We start from the raw sequence: 20048 nt of genomic DNA on the forward strand, positions 1-20048 counted from the left end.
GGGGGGGGAAGACTAAAAAAAGGACGACAGAAATATGGAAATCGACAATGAAGATCGCCTTCGAAGATACCAAACACATTCAATCGAGTGTCATAATCCAGAGGGGTGCTGATGGGCAGTGGCGAAAATGGGGACCGGGAGCTGAGAGAAAGATACTGAAACCTCAACTGTGCTTGAAAACAAGCATGTTGAATGCAAAGGTCTTTGATGCTGCAGATGCAGAACAAAATAGCCATTCGAGGCCGAGTCCTGTGGCCAGACTGCCTAATTCATGACTAAAGGGAGGGCCGGGCCGATGCATAGGGATGGATAGCCACACCTGCACTCCAGATTGGGGGACAGCGTCCAGGGTCCCTCATCATCTGCAAATCCAAAGTCGATCATTGCTGCAGAGAGACTGTTGCAGCGAGATCATCTGAATCGTCATGGCTAGAGGCTGACGGCAAGCCCAGCAGCAAGACAGACACACAGGGCTAGGGCCGGGCACGTGCTCTCGGAAGAACAACCCTCCGGACCCCCCTCGGAACCAGGCCCAGCCAATCAGAATGGCCATCTGCCCTGGCAGACTGGTCCACGGGATTCTTGCACATGATCAGCTCTTCAGTCGATGGTGAAGAACAGGGTGACTGAGGGGGCTAGCAGCAGGGGAGATACCAGAAAAAGACTTACAAAAAATGCTCAGTGATGGTGCTGTGATTCCATCCACAATTTGAGGCTGGCCGGTTGATCCCCTCACTCTACGGTGACTAAGACCGATAGCGCCCTTGTGGTTCCCCCTCCTTCCGTCACGGTTGGGCCCGACCGCCTCCGGCAGACGGCCGCCCGTTGGCTGCAGGCTGCAGGCCGCATCAGGTGACGCGTTGTTGCGCGCAGTGGCACCTTTGGTCCGTATCGCCCGCCGGAGATACCTCGCCCAGCAACTCTCCTCTTCTTCTCCTCCCTCGCCACGTGAGCAGCCCGCCCTCTCTGCATCGACTACTACTTCGCGATCCTCAAGTACTCGCTCTTCGTGTACTTGTCGATGCAAAATAATTCCTGTTCTGCTCATCTTTTTTGCAGAATTCAACTGCCGCAGCTCTGCTTGCGCTTTCTACATTAATCTCCCACTTTCTGGGCTTCCAAATCTCCCGAATCTGCCTTCGAGCTTTGTCTTGTCCTGGTCGCGCATACTGTTGTTTCCCGTGACTTCCTGTCAGGTGATAACAGAAGATCCCAAGGGTACGCCCCCCCAGACTCCCTCTGATGCTCTCCCCACCTGGCCCATCCTGCCGTCATCAGCAGCATCACAGCTCCGCCAGCTGGCAGAACAGTTGATCGCGCTGGATCCCACGCGTAGTCTCCTGCTCAGCGATGGCTGTCGGTCGCTACAATGCCGCCCTGGGTTATTTCCCTGGTCGCGTCCTCTTGCACCGGTCGGAAATGGCCTAGGATCGCCCTTTCCAGTATCCTGATTGCCGTTGTAATTTATGGACACAGTGCATATCTATAGCTCTTTGGGGAGCCCCAAAGAGTCCCTCCATGCCTCTGTGACTGCCCTTGAAATGAGATGGTCACTATCTAACCCGTCACTTTCACGTTGCTTATCGCGCTTTCAATCCATCACTGTTCTGCCCCGTATATCTCTTACTACTATGAAAATGCAAAGAAATCACAGCACTGAATTTCATGGGACATATGTCTAGACTACTACTCCTGCTTAGACAAACAGACTAACCTGACTGGCTAACTACAGATATCCTGAGCCTCAGCATAGCAGTGATTCAAGCGCCCTATTGACTGGCATTGCCTCTTTGCCCGTACCATCAATCAAATTCGGTGTCCTTCGTTAAAGGTAGTGTGCCCGCCTCCCTGTAGCCTGTGGAATTACCTCTGACCTATACTGCAAAACTAGGATAACTAAGGAATATCTGCTACAATGTCTGAGCCGACGGTCAATACTACTGACAACAGTGGCGCGAACAAGAGAAAGCGGGAAGACGACAACTCCGGCCCTGAGCCTCAACGTCTTGCGACATCCTCCTCCCACAGTGGCAACAACGGAAATGTCCAAGGTCTGAGCGCACCGACCGACAGCCAGTCGAGCTTTACTCATTCGCCCTTAGGCCCTTATGATGGTCATGGACTTCCGAATGCGTCTCCGGAGTTGAGCAACATCGACCAGCAAATTCTGCAGCACGTGGGCTCTCAGAATGGGATTTCTGATGAGAATGCCCTTACGGCCAAGGCTGCTCTGGCGGCTCACCCTTCGCAGAACAAATATCCTCCTCCGCCTGATGCAGGCTTTGACGGCACTACCAACCTGACCCATGGCCTGAGCTTTGGCGATGAAATGAATCAGGCTTCTATGAATCAGACCTCGATGAATCAGACTTCGATGAACCAGACTTCGATGAATCAGCCCTCCATGAATCAGCCTTCTATGGGCGCCAGTCATGGCCCCAACTCGACTGCTGCGGCGGTCTATGCAGCCCGCGAGGCGCAGAGCATGAACCAAAAGCCAACTGTCGGCTCTCCCGAGTGGCATGCTCTTCGCAAGAACAACCACAAAGAAGGTGAACTTTGCTCCCTTGCCCCCCCTAATGAAGCCCATGGTGATCATGTCTAATATGATTTGTCTTAGTGGAACGGCGGCGTCGTGAGACGATCAATGAGGGAATCAACCAGATCGCTCAGTTGGTTCCTAACTGCGACAAAAACAAGGGTGCCATTCTCCAGCGTGCCATCGAATACATTGTTCAGCTTCACGAGGAAAAGAAGCAAATGAACAGCCGCTGGGAACAGACCCAAATGACGACGAGCCATGCCATCAATGAGATCAGCGCGCAGAACGCGAAGTTGAAGGCCGAGGTCAACCGCCGCGGCGACATTGCTCTCAAATGGATCCAGCGCTGCCGTGACGCTGGTCTCGAGTTTGATGACTACGATGACGAGAAGGACCTCGGACAGCTCGAGATTGACCACAACCAGTCCTCATAGACGTCGACACCACCGGCCTTATTCCGTCAGAGATCTGCGCGGTCAGACCGGTACTCAAGCGGTAGAACTCGTCTGGGCGGCTGTTTCTTTTATCGAACCGGGTTCCAATTTTCACGAATGAACTGCATGTGATGACCTTTCCTTTTTCTGAATGACAGACATGGTCGTATTATTATTGCTTTTTTTTTTCTTCCAGATTCGGTCGACGTTCCGATTTTCCCACTCCCAGCTGCATCTCGTCGAGCTTACTCCAGCGAAGTCATGACCGTGACGGCGGAGTCTCCGAGGACAGCTGCAGACCAGATCAGAATTTTTCCTTCATTTGATCTCTAATCTTTTCTTTTCTCTGTCTGTTCATCTTTTAGAGTTAAACGGTTCCTAGGGTTATTGATCCGGTTTCATTCGATCCGATTGCATTGACATTCTGCTTGCTGTTTTTTCCAACTTGCTGCGGGTTGTTTGTTTGTTTGCTGCTTTTTGCATTCTTCATTTCTCTTCCTCGTGTATGCTAGTTGATCTTTCCAGGTAGGCTAGGATGGCGAACTGAGATCAGGTGCTGGGATTGCGATTACGGGCTTGTTCTTGTCAACAGCTCGAGCGGGTTGCGTGCGTGAACACAGGCTGCAACTTGGCTGGCTTAGCATGGCTGGCTAGGTAGTAGCAGCTGTGGAATGGCGGCGTTTTCCTTTGTCATTTTTCTTTCTGCTTTTCTTTTTTCCCCCTACTTGTCCTGTTACAACGGAAATGCAATGCAATGAAGTTCATTATATTATAGGATTCATTCATCTGTTCGTCCATTAGTACTGGTTTTAAGTAGGCACACAGAGTGAAATGAATGAATGAATGAATGAATGGATTGACTCAAGATCTGACTGAGCTTGTCAAGTAGCGTAGTCTGTTTATTTCCTTCTATACGCATCTCGTCTTGTGTATACGTGAAGTAGAGTACTTTGTTACACAAGTACTGTATGTACATACATATGTACTTCATATACTGTACAGACGAAAAAAAAAAAGGATAAAAATGAATCTAAAAAACTTGTATCTAGTTGACCTGCTCTGTGGAGAAGTACACATGGACATGCGGATGCATGTAGAAGTAGAAAAGAATAAGAAATTCTAATAATAACAAAAGCTACCGATGACGGCCTGCCTCTTTCGATGAGAAAGCGGAAAAAGAAAATTGGACGAAAGAGACAGACAGCGAGGGAAAGAAAGATCACTGCTTAAGTGACCGTTTCCATTACCCTGCTGCTGCTGCTGCTGCTGCTGCTGCTGCTGCTGCTACAGCTGACCCTGCTGACCCTGGCTATTGTCGTTGCCTTGGCACTTCCGATCCTTGAACAGCGTCGCCCTGTCGAGGACCGTGCCGTTGCGGCTGGCGACAAACTCGTGCGTCAGGTGCGTGCAGTTGTGGAACGTCAGCCGGCTCCAGCCGTAGGCCGTGTCCTGCGCGTACCGCGCGTACGGCTGCAGCGGGTAATTGAGGGTGTCCAGGCCGTCGTAGTGGCCGGCCGCGCCGTTGGTGATGTACCACGGCGCGCTCGGGTTGTTGAGCTCGTTCGGGTCGACGTCGAAGGTGCGGATGGGCGCGTTGCGCTCGTATGCGTGCACGTGTCCGGACAGCACTAGGTCGACGCCGTACTGCAGGAAGAGTGGCTCGAAGACCTCACGGCAGGCTTCGCAGATGGTGCTGCTGTCGTTTGAGGCGCTGATGTACCACGGGCGGTGGCCCGCTGAAAGGACGAGTCAGTAAAAACAGAGCAAGATCAAGGATGACGGCAAAACTAACCGACGACAGTCCAAGGAGTCTTGTTGCGGTCCACCGACGCCAGGTCCTGCTGCAGCCAGTTGGTCTGCGCATCCCGCAGGTTGCTGAACGGGCCCGCGTCCTCGCCCTCAGGGCCACCGGGCTCGTCCGGAGCGATGAAGCCGTGGCCCAGGTCGGTCTCGGTGTCGAGCTGGATGTAGTGCACCATGCCGTGGTCGAACGAGTACCAGAAGTTGCCCAGTCCCTTGGACTGCGGGCTCGGCATGCGGAAGTGGTTGATGTAGCCGGTGAAGTTGGTCTGGCCCTGCTGGCAGATGCTCACCGTGTAGGTCCTATCCGTTGTGTGCCTTGTCCGTGGTGCCGCCGTTGTCGCCTGAAGAGTCAGTCAATACGATATCTAGAAATCAAAGACAAAGACACATACAGTTGGCTTCGTGGTTGCCTGGTCCAACCATGTAGGGCTTCTTCGAGGTGATCGGGGTCATCTCGTCGTAGTACTGGTTCAGCAGAGACTCGTAGACCTTGGCCCCATCGGCAATCGTCGTGTTGGGCAGGAAGCCCTGGATCTCCTCCTTCAACCAGTAGTCCGCATAGGCGATGTCACCGGCTGGGGAACGGTTAGCCAGGTCAGGACGCAGGGGACAAAAACGTACGGTGCCACAGGAAGTCAATGTCGTCCAGGTTCTGCTCAATCGACTGGATCGTGTTCGTGTCGTTGGGACCCAGCGGGTTGCTGGCTCCGTTGCCCACGTGCGTGGTGAGGCCATCCGGGCCCATGAGACCCAGATCGACTGCCACGGCGATCGTGTACGGGGTGTGGTCACCGGGCACACGACTGGTCTTGAAGCTGTAGGGCACGGAGGAGTTGCTGTTCTGGGGCTGGTAGTAGTACACCGTGTCCGGCTCCAGCCCGGTGATGGTGACATGGTTGTTGTACGTCGTCGAGGTCGGGTACGTGACGGAGACGTTTGACGAGGCCGTCTTCGTCAGGGCCCAGGGAGTGAGTCCATAGCGGACCGTCGGACGGTCCAGCTTCGAGTAGGTGTTCCAGCTGACGACCATGCCCGTCGATCCGGCATAGGCCAGACGAATCTGCATGGGGGTCGTGTCATTGGAAGCGGCCAGAGCAGGGTTGAGCAAGACCGCAGCAGCCGTCAGGCTGGCGGTGATCAGAGAGCACCTCATGGCGGCGTCAGTAGCAATCACCCTCGCCTGGAGTCAATCCCGCCAGGAACAATGGCAGGGAAAGCAAGCCATGATGAGGATTGCACGGTCGATATATATACGCCTTTGAATTGAATCTGAGCACCGGTTAGCAAACGAATTAGAAACAGAAAAATAAGAATGCAACGGAAAATAATAAGCAGCAACGCCATCATCCCACCTGTAATTTCCCCTTTTGGTTCAATCCTCGATGGCGATGGCAGATCGGGATCACCCTCGCTCCAATCACGGCGAGGCGGTTGGTAAGCCGCATCTGGCGCGGAGATCTGCAGCACGCACGTGTGGACATGCAGATAGCTGACTGGCGATCTGAGCGCGCCGCTATCACGGTGGAGACTGTGGACACGCTTGAGTTCAGGCAACGCGGGACAAGAAAGCTTCGATGAATTCTTAGTACCTCAGTGCGGATGTACCTGGCCAGGGGAAGCAATCTATGCGGAAGAGGCGGACCAGATAGGTTGGTTCAGTCTATGAAAAGGAAGAAGAATGGCCTGTTGACAGCATGTCGATGGAAAAGGATCGGATGGACGGTTGCGAGCCGGGCACGTGGTCGGGCTGTCAAATATGGAGCACCGTTGTCGAGATAAAACCACAAAACGTCTCCAGCGGAATCTAGTCTCGACTGCGTATAGATATTAATAAACATGATTACAGACTGACAGGCACGTGGGCCAAGCACTGTCAAATTGGCGATCATCAGGTCTTTTCCATTGTTCGGACTTCTCCCGAGTTCGTCTCTTACCAGAAGCTTGTTCTGGATCCAATAATTATAATGAATTATTTTGAAAGTACATACCGGTGATGCAATTAATAATTCTAGAATTTCTCATCAATTTTGGTTAGTTTCTTCTTTGTCTTTCCCCATTTTTGACGGTGAAGTATTACCCATCGTAACAACCATACGGAGTATATCGAGGAGTTTAAGTACGGAATATACGAACGAATCTTATATCAATAAATTCCTATCTATCATTGATTTCGATCTCCTGCAAATATTCCTCGCACGAAGCTTGAGTTGAATGAGTTGAATATTTTAAAAGAAATACACACGGATTTTTTCCTCCTCTCTGTCTTTTTTTTGGGCTTAGCGTCGCCTTTGTAACCATCTTTCCTTCGACAATAGCACCCCAGCTACATAATTGGAGCTATCTGCAATGAGGCGAATTCGAGCTGGCTGCTCCTGGAATACCCCATTCTCCCGGAAATCCTCCAGAGCGTCTTGTCGTGCCAGAAGCAAGAAATCAACAACTTGCTCCTGAGACAGTAAGTATTTAGTTTCACATATGTTTATTACGTTAAGGACCTTAATTTAAATCTTAAACTTCATCTCAACTTCTATTCATACTTCACCCATAATTTTGAATTCATGTTGCCAACTCTGTTGGAAAAGATGCCATGCAAATGTGCAACACGTTAGCGCGTCCTCCAACTATTCAAGATATCCTATATAATGTATTGTATTATTTGCCCTATTAAATTACTATATGACTGTCTGCGCCGCAGGAAATCACGGCCTAAATGCCAGCCATCACATGATCCCGCCTGCCACCAAGTCCCGAATGCCCACGCGACAAACCTCCGCATATCTGCCTGTGCGTGTCTTGTCTTCTCGTTTTGGTGGTGAACTCTTGCTTTGCTTCGAGAAATTGGCTAATTCCAGGACAGATTCAATACAAAACTCTCGTGGAACAGCAGCCGCAGCAACCAACTGTCTATCTCCACGCTTGTCTTCTTATAATTCCAACGCGATTGTCTGGTTTGTGAGACGGGTTGAAAATTTGGCCAGTTGCTCGTCAGTGAGCGACCAGAAAATACGGTTTCCAAGAGGATAGGATGTTTCCTAGGACCTCTGTGCTTGTGAATGGTCATCCAAGTCCAACAATCGCATTTCTCTTCATTCAAGTCCGCCAGAGTACGACAGTTTCTCTCAATGGGCTACATAACATTGATGTGGGGTATGCAGACATATGTACGAGTCATGTCCATATCTTTAATAGAGAAATAGCTAGCTTTGCAGCTGACAGGTCAGGCGATAAGATTATCGACAGCATCATATGCCATGCGAGGGGCCAGCATGTCGGTCTTATCACGTCACCTGCGACTTGTGGCTCCAGTTATGTCGTCGTTGATCGACTGCATAACTAGTGTATGACTGTGCCACGGCTGAATTATGCACCTCTCAGCGCTCCGACAGTGTCAGCGCAGGAGGAAGTCGTGAAATACGAATAGATGAGGCTGGAGAGGGAGACGTGAGGGCTTATACAGTATAGCGCCTCGCTTAGGGAACGCATGGGCCGCTGGAAACTCACCGGCTCGATTCTGCTGAACTATAGCTGTGTTGCCCATGCGAAATCGGGTGGATGGATGAATAAATGCATAAAAATGGCGCACGAGGCGAGAAAGTCGCCTTCGCCGCCGATTCGAATGGCCTTTCTACCGGCTAACGCTTATCTTCCACCCTTCTAGCACAGCAGATGATAACCATGTATCTCCAGATACTACAGCAGCATCCTTTCCTGCGTTTTGTCGGCCTGGTAAGTGCTCCACGGTTCAACTACGCAGAGATACTAACAGGCGACTGCAGACCCTGGCGTACCTGGCCGCGCTCGCCGTCTATCGCCTATACTTTAGCCCTCTCCGCAAATTCCCCGGGCCGAAACTTGCCGCGGTGACCAGGCTGCCGTTCCTGTGGCATTCTCTGAACGGAGATCTGATATTCTGGGTCCAAGACCTTCATTCGCGATACGGCGAAGTGATTCGAATCGCGCCGGACGAGCTCAGCTACTCCACCGGAGAGGCGTGGAAGGATATCTATCAACAACTAACCCTGAAGGACCTCCGATTTTATGGACGGGCTCATCTCAACAACATCCCTGACATCATCCGCGCAGATAATGCGGACCATGCCCGGTTTCGCCGCAATTTCTCTCGCGCATTCTCGGATCGAGCGTTGAGAGAGCAGGAGGCTCTCATCCGGCAATATGTCGATCTTCTGGTCCACAAGCTGGACGCGGTCGCGCGAGAGGATCCGAAAACAAAAGTTGACCTGGTCCGGATGTACAACTTCACCACGTTCGACGTGATGGGTGACCTGACCTTTGGCGAGCCGCTGGGCTTGCTGCACGGGTCGGAGTACAACGCATGGGTGTCGCTGATCTTCGCATCGCTGAAGACCACCACCTTTCTCCAGACGTCGCGGTATCTACCCTGGTTAGGATTTCTGTTCTCTGTCCTTATCCCCAAGTCGATGGTTGAGAAAAAGCGGGCTCATTTGCAGTATTGTATCGAGCGCGTGGACCGACGGCTGGCCAAGAAGAGCCCCCGGCCAGACATCTGGGGTCTGGTGCTCAGCCGGCCCGAGGGAGATGACTTGCGCCTGAGCTTGGATGAGATGTACGCGAACTCGATCACCTTCATGATCGCCGGAACGGAGACTACGGCTACCCTCCTGAGCGGACTGACCTATCACCTCCTGATGAATCCGGCCAAACTGGAGCGGTTAACGCGGGAAATCCGGGGAGCGTTCGCGTCGGACGAAGAGATCACCTTTGCCAAGTTGCTGCAACTGGAATACCTCCAAGCCTGTCTGGAGGAAGGGCTGAGGATGTATCCGCCGGTGCCAGTTGGCCTGCCTCGAGTCACGCCGCCCGAGGGGATGCTAGTATGCGGGGAGATGATTCCGGGGAATGTTCGTCTTCGATAAATAAAAAAGAGAGTGTGTGTGAGAGAATGCATTGGTTATACTAACTTCTAGCAGACAACCGTCTCAGTCAACCAGTGGGCCACCTACCGCAATCCGCAAAATTTCAAAGACCCCAATTCCTTTCACCCGGAGCGCTGGCTGTCTGACAGCAAGTCCTTCGCCTCAGACAAGAAGAAGTACCTGCAGCCATTTTCCACTGGACCACGCAACTGCCTAGGACAGACGTAGGTCATGCATCATCCATCTGTCATCAGGCTTGATATATACAGACGACGACGGCTGATTTTGACTTCTGGCAGTCTTGCATACCACGAGATGCGCCTGATCCTGGCCAAAGTCCTGTGGCACTTCGACCTGTCGCTTTGCGACGAGAGTGCGGACTGGGCGGACCAGAAGGTGTATATGCTGTGGGAGAAGAAGCCGCTGATGGTGAGGCTTGCTGCGAGAGAGGGGCGATGAAGTAGTGCTGTGGCGAAATTGGTGGTCTGGTCCTCAAGGTAGGTAGGTTAGGTAGGTAGGTTGTTACCTAGGTAGGTAGGTACGGTGTATCTTATCGTATACGATCTTACGAGCTTGCTGCCTGTCTGTTTGTCTGTTGTCGGCTTGACTGACCCATCCATCCATCTATCCATTCATCCATCAAGTGGACAAGGTTAGGGTTTCATAGGTACTATAAATTGACACATTATATATTATCGGAACTGTTTATTTATTATCGTTATCACTGAGTAAATTTTTTTTTCCATCGGTAACTAATTTTCCCTTTCGCATTCATATCTAGCTATTGAATGAAATGAATTTCCCCCATCTATGTACAGTACAGTATATGACGAGACAAGCACAGATCCAGTAACTCAGTCAGTAAAGATCAGAGCTCTGCATCAAGAGTATGTATGCATAAAATACAGTCGTCATTCTCCTGAACAATACCATTTTCTTTTTTTTTGTCAGGCAGAATCCATATCAACTGCAGCATATTAACTAGGACGTCCCTAGCTATCTGGCGATGAATCGAGTAAGAAATGCGGAACTCGCCTCGCAGAGCTGCAGGGAGGGCATGTGGCCTTCCTTCATGGCAAGCGAGTCTCTCTCACCCGAGCGATATGTAGTCCGCTTGAAGGAGTCTGGTGGCAACTCGCACGACTGTGCAACTCGATTGCTGCACTTTGTGCAATGCGTCCTAGATTCTCATCCGTCCGTAGAATCTAGATTTATTGTTTATTGTAGTGTTTGTAGGTTGGTTGATTTTATTACTTCCCCTGCATCCTTCGAATCCGCTCCTCGGCCGCCCTCGCCCGGCGCTCTCTCTCCAACCTCATCCTCATCTCCGGACTCATGCCTCGCATTTCTTCCTCCCTCTTCTCAGCGGCCGTCTTCTCGACAGATGCCAGCGTTCGGCCGCCGACGTTCTTCCGCTTCTCGGTTGCGGCCGCCCTGGCGGCCTCTTCCATCTTCAGCCGTTCGGTTTCCGCCTTGCGGCGGTTGGCTTCCTCCGCTGCGGCGGCTTCTCTCTCGCGCTCTTGACGGCTCTCTGCCTCGGCGCGAGACAGTGGTGCCGGGACGTGTGCTGCCTCCCAGTCCCATGCAGACTCGCCCAGCTCGTGCCGTGCCACGCGGAACGCATCACGAGTGGCGCGATCTCTCGCGAGGTCAAACGGCGTCTTGCCCTCTTTGTTGGCTATCGTCGGATCGAACCTGGCCTTGACGAGGAGTGCGTCAACCAGCACAGGCGAATTTGAATTCGCCGCCATATGAAGCGGCGTGGGAGAATGATAGTTCTGCGGGGCATCAGGCGGGTAGAAGGAGAAGGATGGCGGGATGGAATTGTTCGAGATGTAGGACAGCAAAGCGGGCGCTTTCGAGCGACGGATGAGGGCCTGGATCTGCGACGTGTGAAGCATCGCCGCTTCGTCCTCCTCCGAGATCTTCGGCTTTGTCGGCTGCGCCGTTGGCTTGGGCGACTTGGCCGCCGCTGCCTCTCGCTGCTTCGCCTCGGCCGCGGCCAACACTCCCTCGTCGATCTGGCTGACTTTGACGCGGGTCAGTTCCTTGAAACACCGCATCAGCTCTCCCTGAGTGGCGCGTCGAGTGCTGAACGGAAATCCGCGAAGTCTTGGGTCATTGTGTCGCAGCACCTGTCCCTCATACGGGCCAAAGAGCGTTCTTCGATTCGTGCTCCCCGTGGCGCGTACAAACAGCAATTGCGCCGTGTCAATCATGCCCTTCCACTCTTGCAACAGCTCTCGGATCTCCTTCTCAAGCGCAGCCTCGTTGTACCGCCGCAGATTGGACCCTGCGGAATGCGCCGCTCCCTTGGCCGCATCACTGGCAGATTGCGCACCACCTTGTTTTCTTCGCGTCGTATAACGATGGAAGGTCTTGTGCGCAATCACCCTCGCCTGTCGTTCCTCGACACCACCGGACCGCTTCTGGATCTCCGGTGCCAGCGCGACAATCATCGCCGCAAAATGGCCGCCGCCGATCATACACATAAAGATGTGCGGACCAGCCGCAGAGGTCTCAGCATCCTGGCCGGCAGCTTGAGCACCGTTCTGTCGTCTGATGGGAGGCAGCTGCTTTTTCCGCAGCGACTCAACGAGGTGGTCCGGCTCGTCCTGTTCCACATCGGTAAAGATGGCTCGATAGACGCCCAGGGCCGTGTTGGACGGCAGTCGCGGGCTGCTAAACCAGAACAGAGGCTGTTTTCCCACGCCTTTGCGTCGTGGCGACGCCTCGCTGTCGTCCGCCTCCTGGGAGATTTTCGCCTGCTTCCTCAACAACGCCACCAGCGTTGACTCTGACGAACGGGCGCCTTCGTCGTCCTCGTCCTCCGATTCAGACGTCTCCGATCCCGATATCGACTCATCGATCTCGCCGATCGCTTTCGCGAATTCCGCCTCGTTCAGTGGCCGGTTGCCGCGCAGCTGCGCCTTGACGTTGTAGCGGTGATGGTCGGAGCGCGCGTGCTCGCGATGCTCCTGGACATCCTGAAACGAGACCTGGCACAGTGCACACGAATTCGACGCGGGGATGCCGTTCTCTTTTTCAGTCGATTCGGCGGTGTCGGGGGTTGCTGTTCCGGTCGTGACAGCTGGCGTGGGCTGGCCGTTTGTCTTGACTGTCAAGCTTGACAGCAAGTCGGGAGGGAGGTCGTACACTGCAGGAAAAAAAAACGAGTTAGTTAGGCATTTCACAGAAAATGTTGAAGAACATGGACCAACCATAGAGAGGCTTCTTCAGCCAGTCCTCGACTTCAGCTGCGTCCTTGGACATGGCGTCCGCAGAGTGGGAGAGTGCGAGACAAGAGGAGTGGCGGGGCAGGAATTAATCAGGCGAGCCCCTCGAGTTCCGCAACAAAGATTTATCCAACACTCCAAGTCGATGATTCACAATGAGTCACCCCCAGTCATAGAATCAACAATACGCAATTGCGGATGGCATTTCTGAAAATGCGAAGAGTGCCTCCCTGAGTCATAATCATAGTGTTGCAGTTCTACGTCTTTGCCTTAAAAATACAGAAAGATGCAATTCTCCTCTACTCCGTACTCAGTCAGAGCAGCAAGCGCATTGGGCCTGTCAGTGTGGCTCAGACTACGCTAGGAACCTTTTAGTAGTATGTGTACATGTGCATAATACTGCTTATTGGTGCTGATCAACATGACATAGATCTCTAGATCCCTGCAACAGGTTAAACCATGTCTTTACTAGTTAGCTGGAATTAAGACAGATGCAAAGGACTCATTGAGAATGAAAACAGAAAATGCCAGCTATCAATGAAAGACGTTTGTTCTGCTAGCTGTTGATTTGCTAATTAAGACTTCTTCTCGAGCTGACTCCTTCTCATCGCACATCATCATCATCATCATCATCATCATCATCATCATCATCACCTCTGCAACATGACATGATTGGTGAAACCCCTACAAGAAGACGTACACGGCCAGGGCAAGCAGACCGACGGAGCTCCACAAGCTGCTTCCGATCGACAGCAGTGGCATGGCGCCACTCGTCGTTGTGGAGCTGCTGCTGGCACTGCTGCTGGAAGCGGTGGATGATCCTAGGTAGAGCAGTCCGTTAGTTCTCATCCTGAGAGAGTACGTACAGTACATGCATGGCAAATATTGCTACTCACCCGTGCCGTTCGACTTCTTGGCCTGCAACTGCTGGCAAGCCGTCACGAGAGTCGAGTTGCTCTCCAGCACCTTCAGCTCCGTGCTCGCATTGGCGGCCTTGTCCTTCAGATGGTCGATGGCCGCCTGGCTGAGGTTCTTCTTGGCCGCGAGCTCGTCCAGCGCCGTCGTGTTGGACTCCAGCTTCTCCCACTGCTCCAGCCGGGCCATGCGCTCGCACGTCACGACGAGGCTCTCGTGGGCGTTGACAATGGCGCACTGCGAGACGAGCGTCGCGTTGCTTGCCAGCGTGGCCAGCTGCTTCGATGCACTGGCAGCCTTGGTCTCCAGCTCGGCGGCCTCGGACGCGTTGAGCTTCTTCTTGCTGATGTAGTCCTCCAGCAGGGTCTGGTTGCTGGCCAGATGGGTCAGCTGCGTTAGCTTGTCCATCTCCCGGCAGGCGGCCTTGACAGAGTCGTGGGTTGTCGTGCTGTTGGACTTGTTGTGTTCATTATGCTGGTGGCCTTCGGGAGCGGCGAGGGCGGAGAGGCAGAGACTGAGAGGGAGAATGAGGCTGAAGATCTGCATGTTGATTGTTTCGAAGAAGTTATTCAGTCTGAAGAAGAAACGAAAATGGAAGAATTGAAGAATTGAATTCAACAAGAAAAGTCAATGATTAATGCTTTCTTTATCAGACCAGCTGATACAAGAACAGAACTATCCAAGTCGGAATCAAAAGGTGAGCACTGCTGGAGAAGAAAAAGAAAACAACAAGAGTCATAGAGTCCGGATGGAACCACGAATTTATTCTTCTCGAGATCCAAATGTCGACGTCCAGCTTCTTCTGGCTAGCCATCTTCTCAAACGCCTGCTAACGTAGACGTGAGTGAATATTCGATACACTTTCCAGACAGATAGGTTTAGACGGGCCTGACGAAGAGTTCCTGAAACTCGAGACAGACACCAGCTTATAGAGAGCGATGTCTTTTTTTTTTCCCTTCTTATTTTTCTTTTATCCGCCGTTTCGATGCCATGTCGATGAAACAGGAGGCGGCGGCAAGCTTACGTTGCCACGTTTCAAGGGCTGCTTGCAACCAGGACTTTGTCAGGAGAAACCCTATCGTCAACACTGGCTGTTTGGGATGGTAAAAGTAGAATCAGTGACATGGGTATGTATTTACATTCTGATGTCAGGAGTGCCTTAAGTCCTAGGTGCAGAGAAGAATTCGTATACAGACAGGGTCATTGCTAGTGAGTTTCAATTTCAATTTCGATAATACTGAGGGAATATATGACATACATTATCCCTCATATGGATGGCCCCAGCTGCGACTATGCTTAATTCGTTTCAGTTGTCGTGATCGGCGCTGAGGCCGTATTCAGGGATGTCTCACCATGACTTGGGATCTACAAGTCTAGCCGACTGACAGGAGTCACTGCCTCTCTCCAATTAATTGTCTTATCTATTATAATAATAGTATTATACTAATTGTAATATTGGATTGTATATGAAAAACAAAATAACTAAAAGAGATTTTTGTGTTTGATTATCCAATTCTATGTCTATACTAGAAGGTCATATGGATAGACCTCTCGTCTTTTTTTTCTTTCTTGTTAATGTTAAATTTTAGTCCGGATTATTTGCAGTTACTATGTCTATTGAACAGTTCGAATCCATACTGTGTGTCAACAACCTAAGAGCGTTAATTTGATGGCCTTTCTTCTTCTTCACCAGCTACCACAAGGCCGGATTCCGTCAACCCGTGCGGTTTCGCTTCCCTTCTATGGTTCAGTCAGCTGAGACGAATTCAATGACCTCTGCAGAAAAGACGACCACCTACAGCTCCCGTTCTCGCAGGTATTTCAACAAGAAGATACCAAGAATGGACAGTCCGCCAAACATGACCAGAACCTGGTAGGCGTACTTGTAGTGCGGCGCGTCGTACGTGGGGAACAGCACCACCGGCAGCCACGCGCTGAACGTGTAGGTGAAGATGTTGCCCGTCGCGACGAGCAGCTGGCGCAGCTCGGCGTTGTGTTGGGTGATCTCGTGGCCCCAGGCCTGCGACAGAATTAGAGAAAGAGTAAAATAGAAGAATGGAAACGAACTTACAATAATGATCGGCTGCGCCGCGGCCGAAGTATACGACAGGAAAAACGCAAAGAAGAGCCCTCCCTTGCCAATGTGCCAGATGGACAGCAGGATGTTGGCCACGATGACGATGGCGCACACGACGATGGCCGTCTCCGGTCGTCGACCTGTCAGGTCGCCACTGTGCCGAAGAACAGCGACGAAAGCACGCTGATGGCGTTGCCGGCGCTGGGGATGGTGTTAACGAGCACGACGTCGTATTTCTCCGCCTTGAGCCAGAGGTTGAAATAGTCGGATCCGGAGCCTGCTTCTGCAACCATGCTACATACATAATGCAATCAGTTGATTAGCTTCGATCACGTTTGTGGAGTCAGCTCCCTCACACGTAGGCAAAAATAAAGGCCCATAGATGCCAGCCTGTGTAGATCGCCTTGAGTCGACGCCAGGTGAGCTTTTTCGGCGAGGCGCGTCCCATGCGCTGGATGCGTTGGATGCCGTAGTCGCGGTCCTGCTGGTGTAAGAGCTCATCTGCCTGATGCATGTACTAATTAGGGGGGGAATATACATTCTTGCTAAAGTGGAATGCTCTAGTATTGCTAGGCAGATCTGGGATAGCAAAGCACCCCCAGACGGAGTTGGGAATCGAGATGATGCCATCGAAGATAAAGAGCCATTTCCACCCAGCTAGCCCTCCTTTGCCGTTTATCCCCCGGTAGAGGCCAGCCTGGAGATAGCCACTGAACATGCCGGCGATGGCGCTCGCCTGCTCGAACAGCGCGACTCGCTTGCCCAGTTGATTGGGGCCGTACCAGCTGCCCAGCAAGGCGGCATAGCCGGGGAACGAGCACGACTCGAGGAGGCCGACGAAGAAGCGCAGAGTATATAGCTGAAACGATTAGAATGTATGTTACTAGACTTGTAGTATAGTAGGGGAGCTCACAGTCTGGATATTCTTCGCTCCGCCCATGGCCATCACCAGCACGGACCAGAGCAGCTCGTACGTTGGGATCCAGATCGACGGACGCACGTACTTTAGCTGGACCAGCTGGGATGGGACGGTGCCGATGATCAGGCCGATGTTGAAGTATGTTACCAGCAGATTACGCTCGTTGCCGTAGAGGTGGAGCTATAACAGTACGTATTCAGCACAGATAGAAACGGTCTTTTTTAGAGCAAATATGATGTGAGACTCACATCTTCCTGCATGCCACTCACAAAGGCATTTGCTATCAAGTCAGCAGGGATCGTCTCAGTGAGGATGGTTTCCTACAGTAATTCTGCTGGTCCAAATACTTGATGAAATATCCGAGCATGATATACGAACTTGACAAACCACAATTAGTAAGACGATCCATTCAGTAGGGAAGTGTCATCTACTGACAACAGAAACAGATCCAGCTTCTGCACGTATTTCCTCTCCTGGGGATCGCCGTCCAGGGTATCCCAGAAGAGGCCGAGGAATCGTCGAAGTCGCGACGTTTTTGGTTGATCTCCATCCCGTGATTCGTCTGCAGGACTCGCTGAAGCAGTCATGCTTGATTTGGGCATATTTCAGATATATGGTTGAAAAATAGCATTGTGATATGGCATATATGCAAATACTAAATCGTTATCTACTTCATTGAGCAGCCTCGAGATAATATCCTTGCTGATGTACATGCCTAACGCCAGCTATGGTGAGATTTGCCTTGTCAACGACGCAATCAACCAGCACGATAGCTCTTCATACGACTGGCTCAGATAGCCGAACATATGCATGTCTAACGAAGCCGTTATGTTCTAGATGCCATTATTAGTCTGATAGCGTGGTGGATACGATACAATGGTACATACATATAGTCCATTGCACCTTTTTGCTGCAAGTCACTCTCCTCTGGTGCGTATTATCTTCTCCAGATTATCACTCAACGTCTCTTAGAGTCATTAATATTCAGTTTCGATAGTGAAAATGACTCCGCCAATTGCCACCAGTGACGATCATGACCAGCCCCGACAGCAGCTTCGCAGCGAGACCTCTATCGACTACGACAAGGTGGAGGTATGCATTCAGTTCCCTATCAAGAGAAAAACAAACTGACAGCTGAATTCAGTACAAATACGCCCAGTACCTCCCCTACTACACCCCAGGTCTGAAGCAGCCTCCGCTGGAAGAATTCGCCCACACAGACGTCGGCCTGCGCGCCGACCCAGAGAAGAAAAACCTCCTGCAAGCCCCCGGCGTCACCGTCAACGAGATCACGCCCAACATCGGCACCGAACTGCTCGGCATCCAGCTGAGCCAGCTCAGCGACGCGCAGAAAGACGAGCTCGCCCTGCTGGCGGCTGAGCGCGGCGTGGTCGTCTTCCGCGACCAGGACTTTGCTGATATCGGGCCCGAGAGGCAGCGCGCGTTTGGGCGCTATTTTGGCCCGTTGCATGTCCATCAGATGGGCGGGCATATCAAGGACTATTCGGAGATTCTGCCCGTGTATCGCGATTTTGTGTGAGCAGAGTCCCATTGAGTCGCAGATATTCTGCTAACGAAGTTGCTGCAGGAGCAACGCAGTCGACAACGAGATCTCGAACAATGTCAGCAGCGTCAAGTGGCACAGTGACATGAGTTATGAGATGTACTGTACATTACATAAGTCCATGAATCCCTTCGAGAGCTTGCTAACTGTCACTATTATAGAAACGGCATGGGAACAACCATCTTCTTCGTCCTCGATGGCCCTCCCTCCGGCGGAGACACGCTGTATCTGTCGACAACAGCTGCCTACGAGCACCTATCTGAGGATTTCCGCAAGCGGATTTCAGGACTTTATGCCACGCACTCGGGATTCTCCCAGGCGGCCGTGCATCAACATCGCGATCGGTATATCCGCGAGCCTATTGAGACAATGCATCCGGTTGTGCGGACGCATCCGGTAGGAGCCCTGCCCTTCCCGCGTGGAGCGAATACTAGGAAATATGGCATTGATGCTGATATGATGTTGATGTTGATGACGATAGGTCACCAAAAGCAAATCCCTCTACGTCAACCGGCTGTACACGCGGAAGATCGTCGGGTGGAAGCAGGAAGAAAGCAGTAAGTCGTCTGCCTAGTGAGGCCGTTTTGTCTTGTAACTAATTAGTATTTTTTTTTAATCGAAGACGCCATCCTCACCTTCCTCTTCGACCACATCGAAAAAGGCCAAGACTGGCATATCCGCGTCCACTGGACGCCCCGCACGGTGGTAGTGTACGACAACCGGGTGACGCAGCAGTAAGCCAAGCGCCTTGCACTCAACTCATATTTCTTCTTCTATTGAATATCGCCATTATCATGCCGTCTTGGCATGTCTGTCCAGTCTGGGACTAACAGTTGATGTGCTTCCAGCTCGGCATTGCGCGATTTCAAAATCCGCGAAGGAAGCCAGACGAGGAGACACATGGTGCGGATTACCCCGCAGGCGGAGCGGCCGTATTATGAGGAGTAGAGGTATCAATTGCAGTATTAAGGGCAGTATTAAGACGTGAGTGAGCAGTTGGTGGGTATATGGTATCGTGCGTACTATGTAGTTGTTTGTTCTATAGCTACATAGTCAGTTTTATACAGTTCTTACTGTACACACGCAGTATCTACCTATCCTTCGAGTAAATTCAATGAGACGGTTATTGAATTTCCACCCTTGCAATTGAACAAAAATAGCTAGAGAATATGGCATGAGTGCATGTTAACTACATAGCTAACTGAACAGTCCGCACTACGTGCGTACTTCTATAGTTTGGTCTCTTAGTACGGAGTAGACATCCTCGATCCTTCGCCTCAAAGAACGCCGGTTCTCTACGGAGTACTCCAGGCGTCGCATTCGGTGTCCGATACGCCGAGGGCATTTCCGTATCAGCGCCATCGTCCCATATATCCTAGCTCCGTACAAGAAAAAGAGAAAGAAAAGAAAGAAAAAAGACAAAAAGAAAAATGGAAGTAGGTAGTACAGACTTCCCGCCTTCTAGGCGGGAATAAAAAGGGAAATCCTTTTTTTCGCTAAGCCCCTGCCTGGAATCGAACCAGGGTTTACGGAATCAGAATCCGTCGTGATGAACCACTACACTACAGAGGCTTTGCTTGTTGAGGGAAGTTTTACCTGGTAAGCTTATCTGCATCCCGACTTGTGCCCCACCCATTTTCATCATTTTCGTTGCCACTCCAAA

The 20048-nt window shown here is 51.6% G+C and overlaps 7 protein-coding genes across 7 annotated transcripts; 3 read left to right on the forward strand and 4 right to left on the reverse strand.

Moving 5' to 3' along the window:
• Window positions 1–1915: 1915 nt before the first annotated feature.
• T310_0763 (Helix loop helix transcription factor EB) lies at window positions 1916–2976 on the forward strand (the record flags this gene model as incomplete). Its single annotated transcript, XM_013476330.1, has 2 exons — window positions 1916–2591; window positions 2621–2976. 2 exons carry the CDS (start codon window positions 1916–1918, stop codon window positions 2974–2976), a joined length of 1032 nt encoding a protein of 343 aa, XP_013331784.1.
• A 1284-nt stretch (window positions 2977–4260) lies between these two features.
• T310_0764 (uncharacterized protein) lies at window positions 4261–5932 on the reverse strand (the record flags this gene model as incomplete). Its single annotated transcript, XM_013476331.1, has 4 exons — window positions 4261–4712; window positions 4769–5120; window positions 5200–5354; window positions 5401–5932. The coding sequence occupies 4 exons, from the start codon at window positions 5930–5932 to the stop codon at window positions 4261–4263; spliced, it is 1491 nt and encodes a 496-aa protein (XP_013331785.1).
• A 2522-nt stretch (window positions 5933–8454) lies between these two features.
• On the forward strand, window positions 8455–10684 carry T310_0765 (uncharacterized protein; the record flags this gene model as incomplete). Its single annotated transcript, XM_013476332.1, has 7 exons — window positions 8455–8505; window positions 8556–9632; window positions 9729–9898; window positions 9944–10103; window positions 10209–10326; window positions 10498–10561; window positions 10660–10684. The coding sequence occupies 7 exons, from the start codon at window positions 8455–8457 to the stop codon at window positions 10682–10684; spliced, it is 1665 nt and encodes a 554-aa protein (XP_013331786.1).
• A 240-nt stretch (window positions 10685–10924) lies between these two features.
• Window positions 10925–12947, reverse strand: T310_0766 (C2H2 finger and ankyrin domain protein; the record flags this gene model as incomplete). The annotated part of the gene is made up of 2 exons (XM_013476333.1): window positions 10925–12831; window positions 12896–12947. The coding sequence occupies 2 exons, from the start codon at window positions 12945–12947 to the stop codon at window positions 10925–10927; spliced, it is 1959 nt and encodes a 652-aa protein (XP_013331787.1).
• Window positions 12948–13514: 567 nt separating this feature from the next.
• Window positions 13515–14371, reverse strand: T310_0767 (uncharacterized protein; the record flags this gene model as incomplete). The annotated part of the gene is made up of 3 exons (XM_013476334.1): window positions 13515–13566; window positions 13611–13731; window positions 13807–14371. The coding sequence occupies 3 exons, from the start codon at window positions 14369–14371 to the stop codon at window positions 13515–13517; spliced, it is 738 nt and encodes a 245-aa protein (XP_013331788.1).
• Window positions 14372–15620: 1249 nt separating this feature from the next.
• On the reverse strand, window positions 15621–17408 carry T310_0768 (uncharacterized protein; the record flags this gene model as incomplete). Its single annotated transcript, XM_013476335.1, has 8 exons — window positions 15621–15845; window positions 15897–16042; window positions 16205–16403; window positions 16441–16761; window positions 16816–17001; window positions 17070–17101; window positions 17146–17198; window positions 17257–17408. 8 exons carry the CDS (start codon window positions 17406–17408, stop codon window positions 15621–15623), a joined length of 1314 nt encoding a protein of 437 aa, XP_013331789.1.
• A 415-nt stretch (window positions 17409–17823) lies between these two features.
• Window positions 17824–19764, forward strand: T310_0769 (uncharacterized protein; the record flags this gene model as incomplete). Its single annotated transcript, XM_013476336.1, has 6 exons — window positions 17824–17913; window positions 17966–18357; window positions 18547–18942; window positions 19205–19369; window positions 19431–19437; window positions 19621–19764. 6 exons carry the CDS (start codon window positions 17824–17826, stop codon window positions 19762–19764), a joined length of 1194 nt encoding a protein of 397 aa, XP_013331790.1.
• Between the last annotated feature and the right edge of the window lie 284 nt (window positions 19765–20048).

Source organism: Rasamsonia emersonii (genome assembly GCF_000968595.1).
Source record: "Rasamsonia emersonii CBS 393.64 chromosome Unknown ctg1118621759963, whole genome shotgun sequence".
In the NCBI taxonomy this organism is placed as follows: Eukaryota; Fungi; Ascomycota; class Eurotiomycetes; order Eurotiales; family Trichocomaceae; genus Rasamsonia; species Rasamsonia emersonii.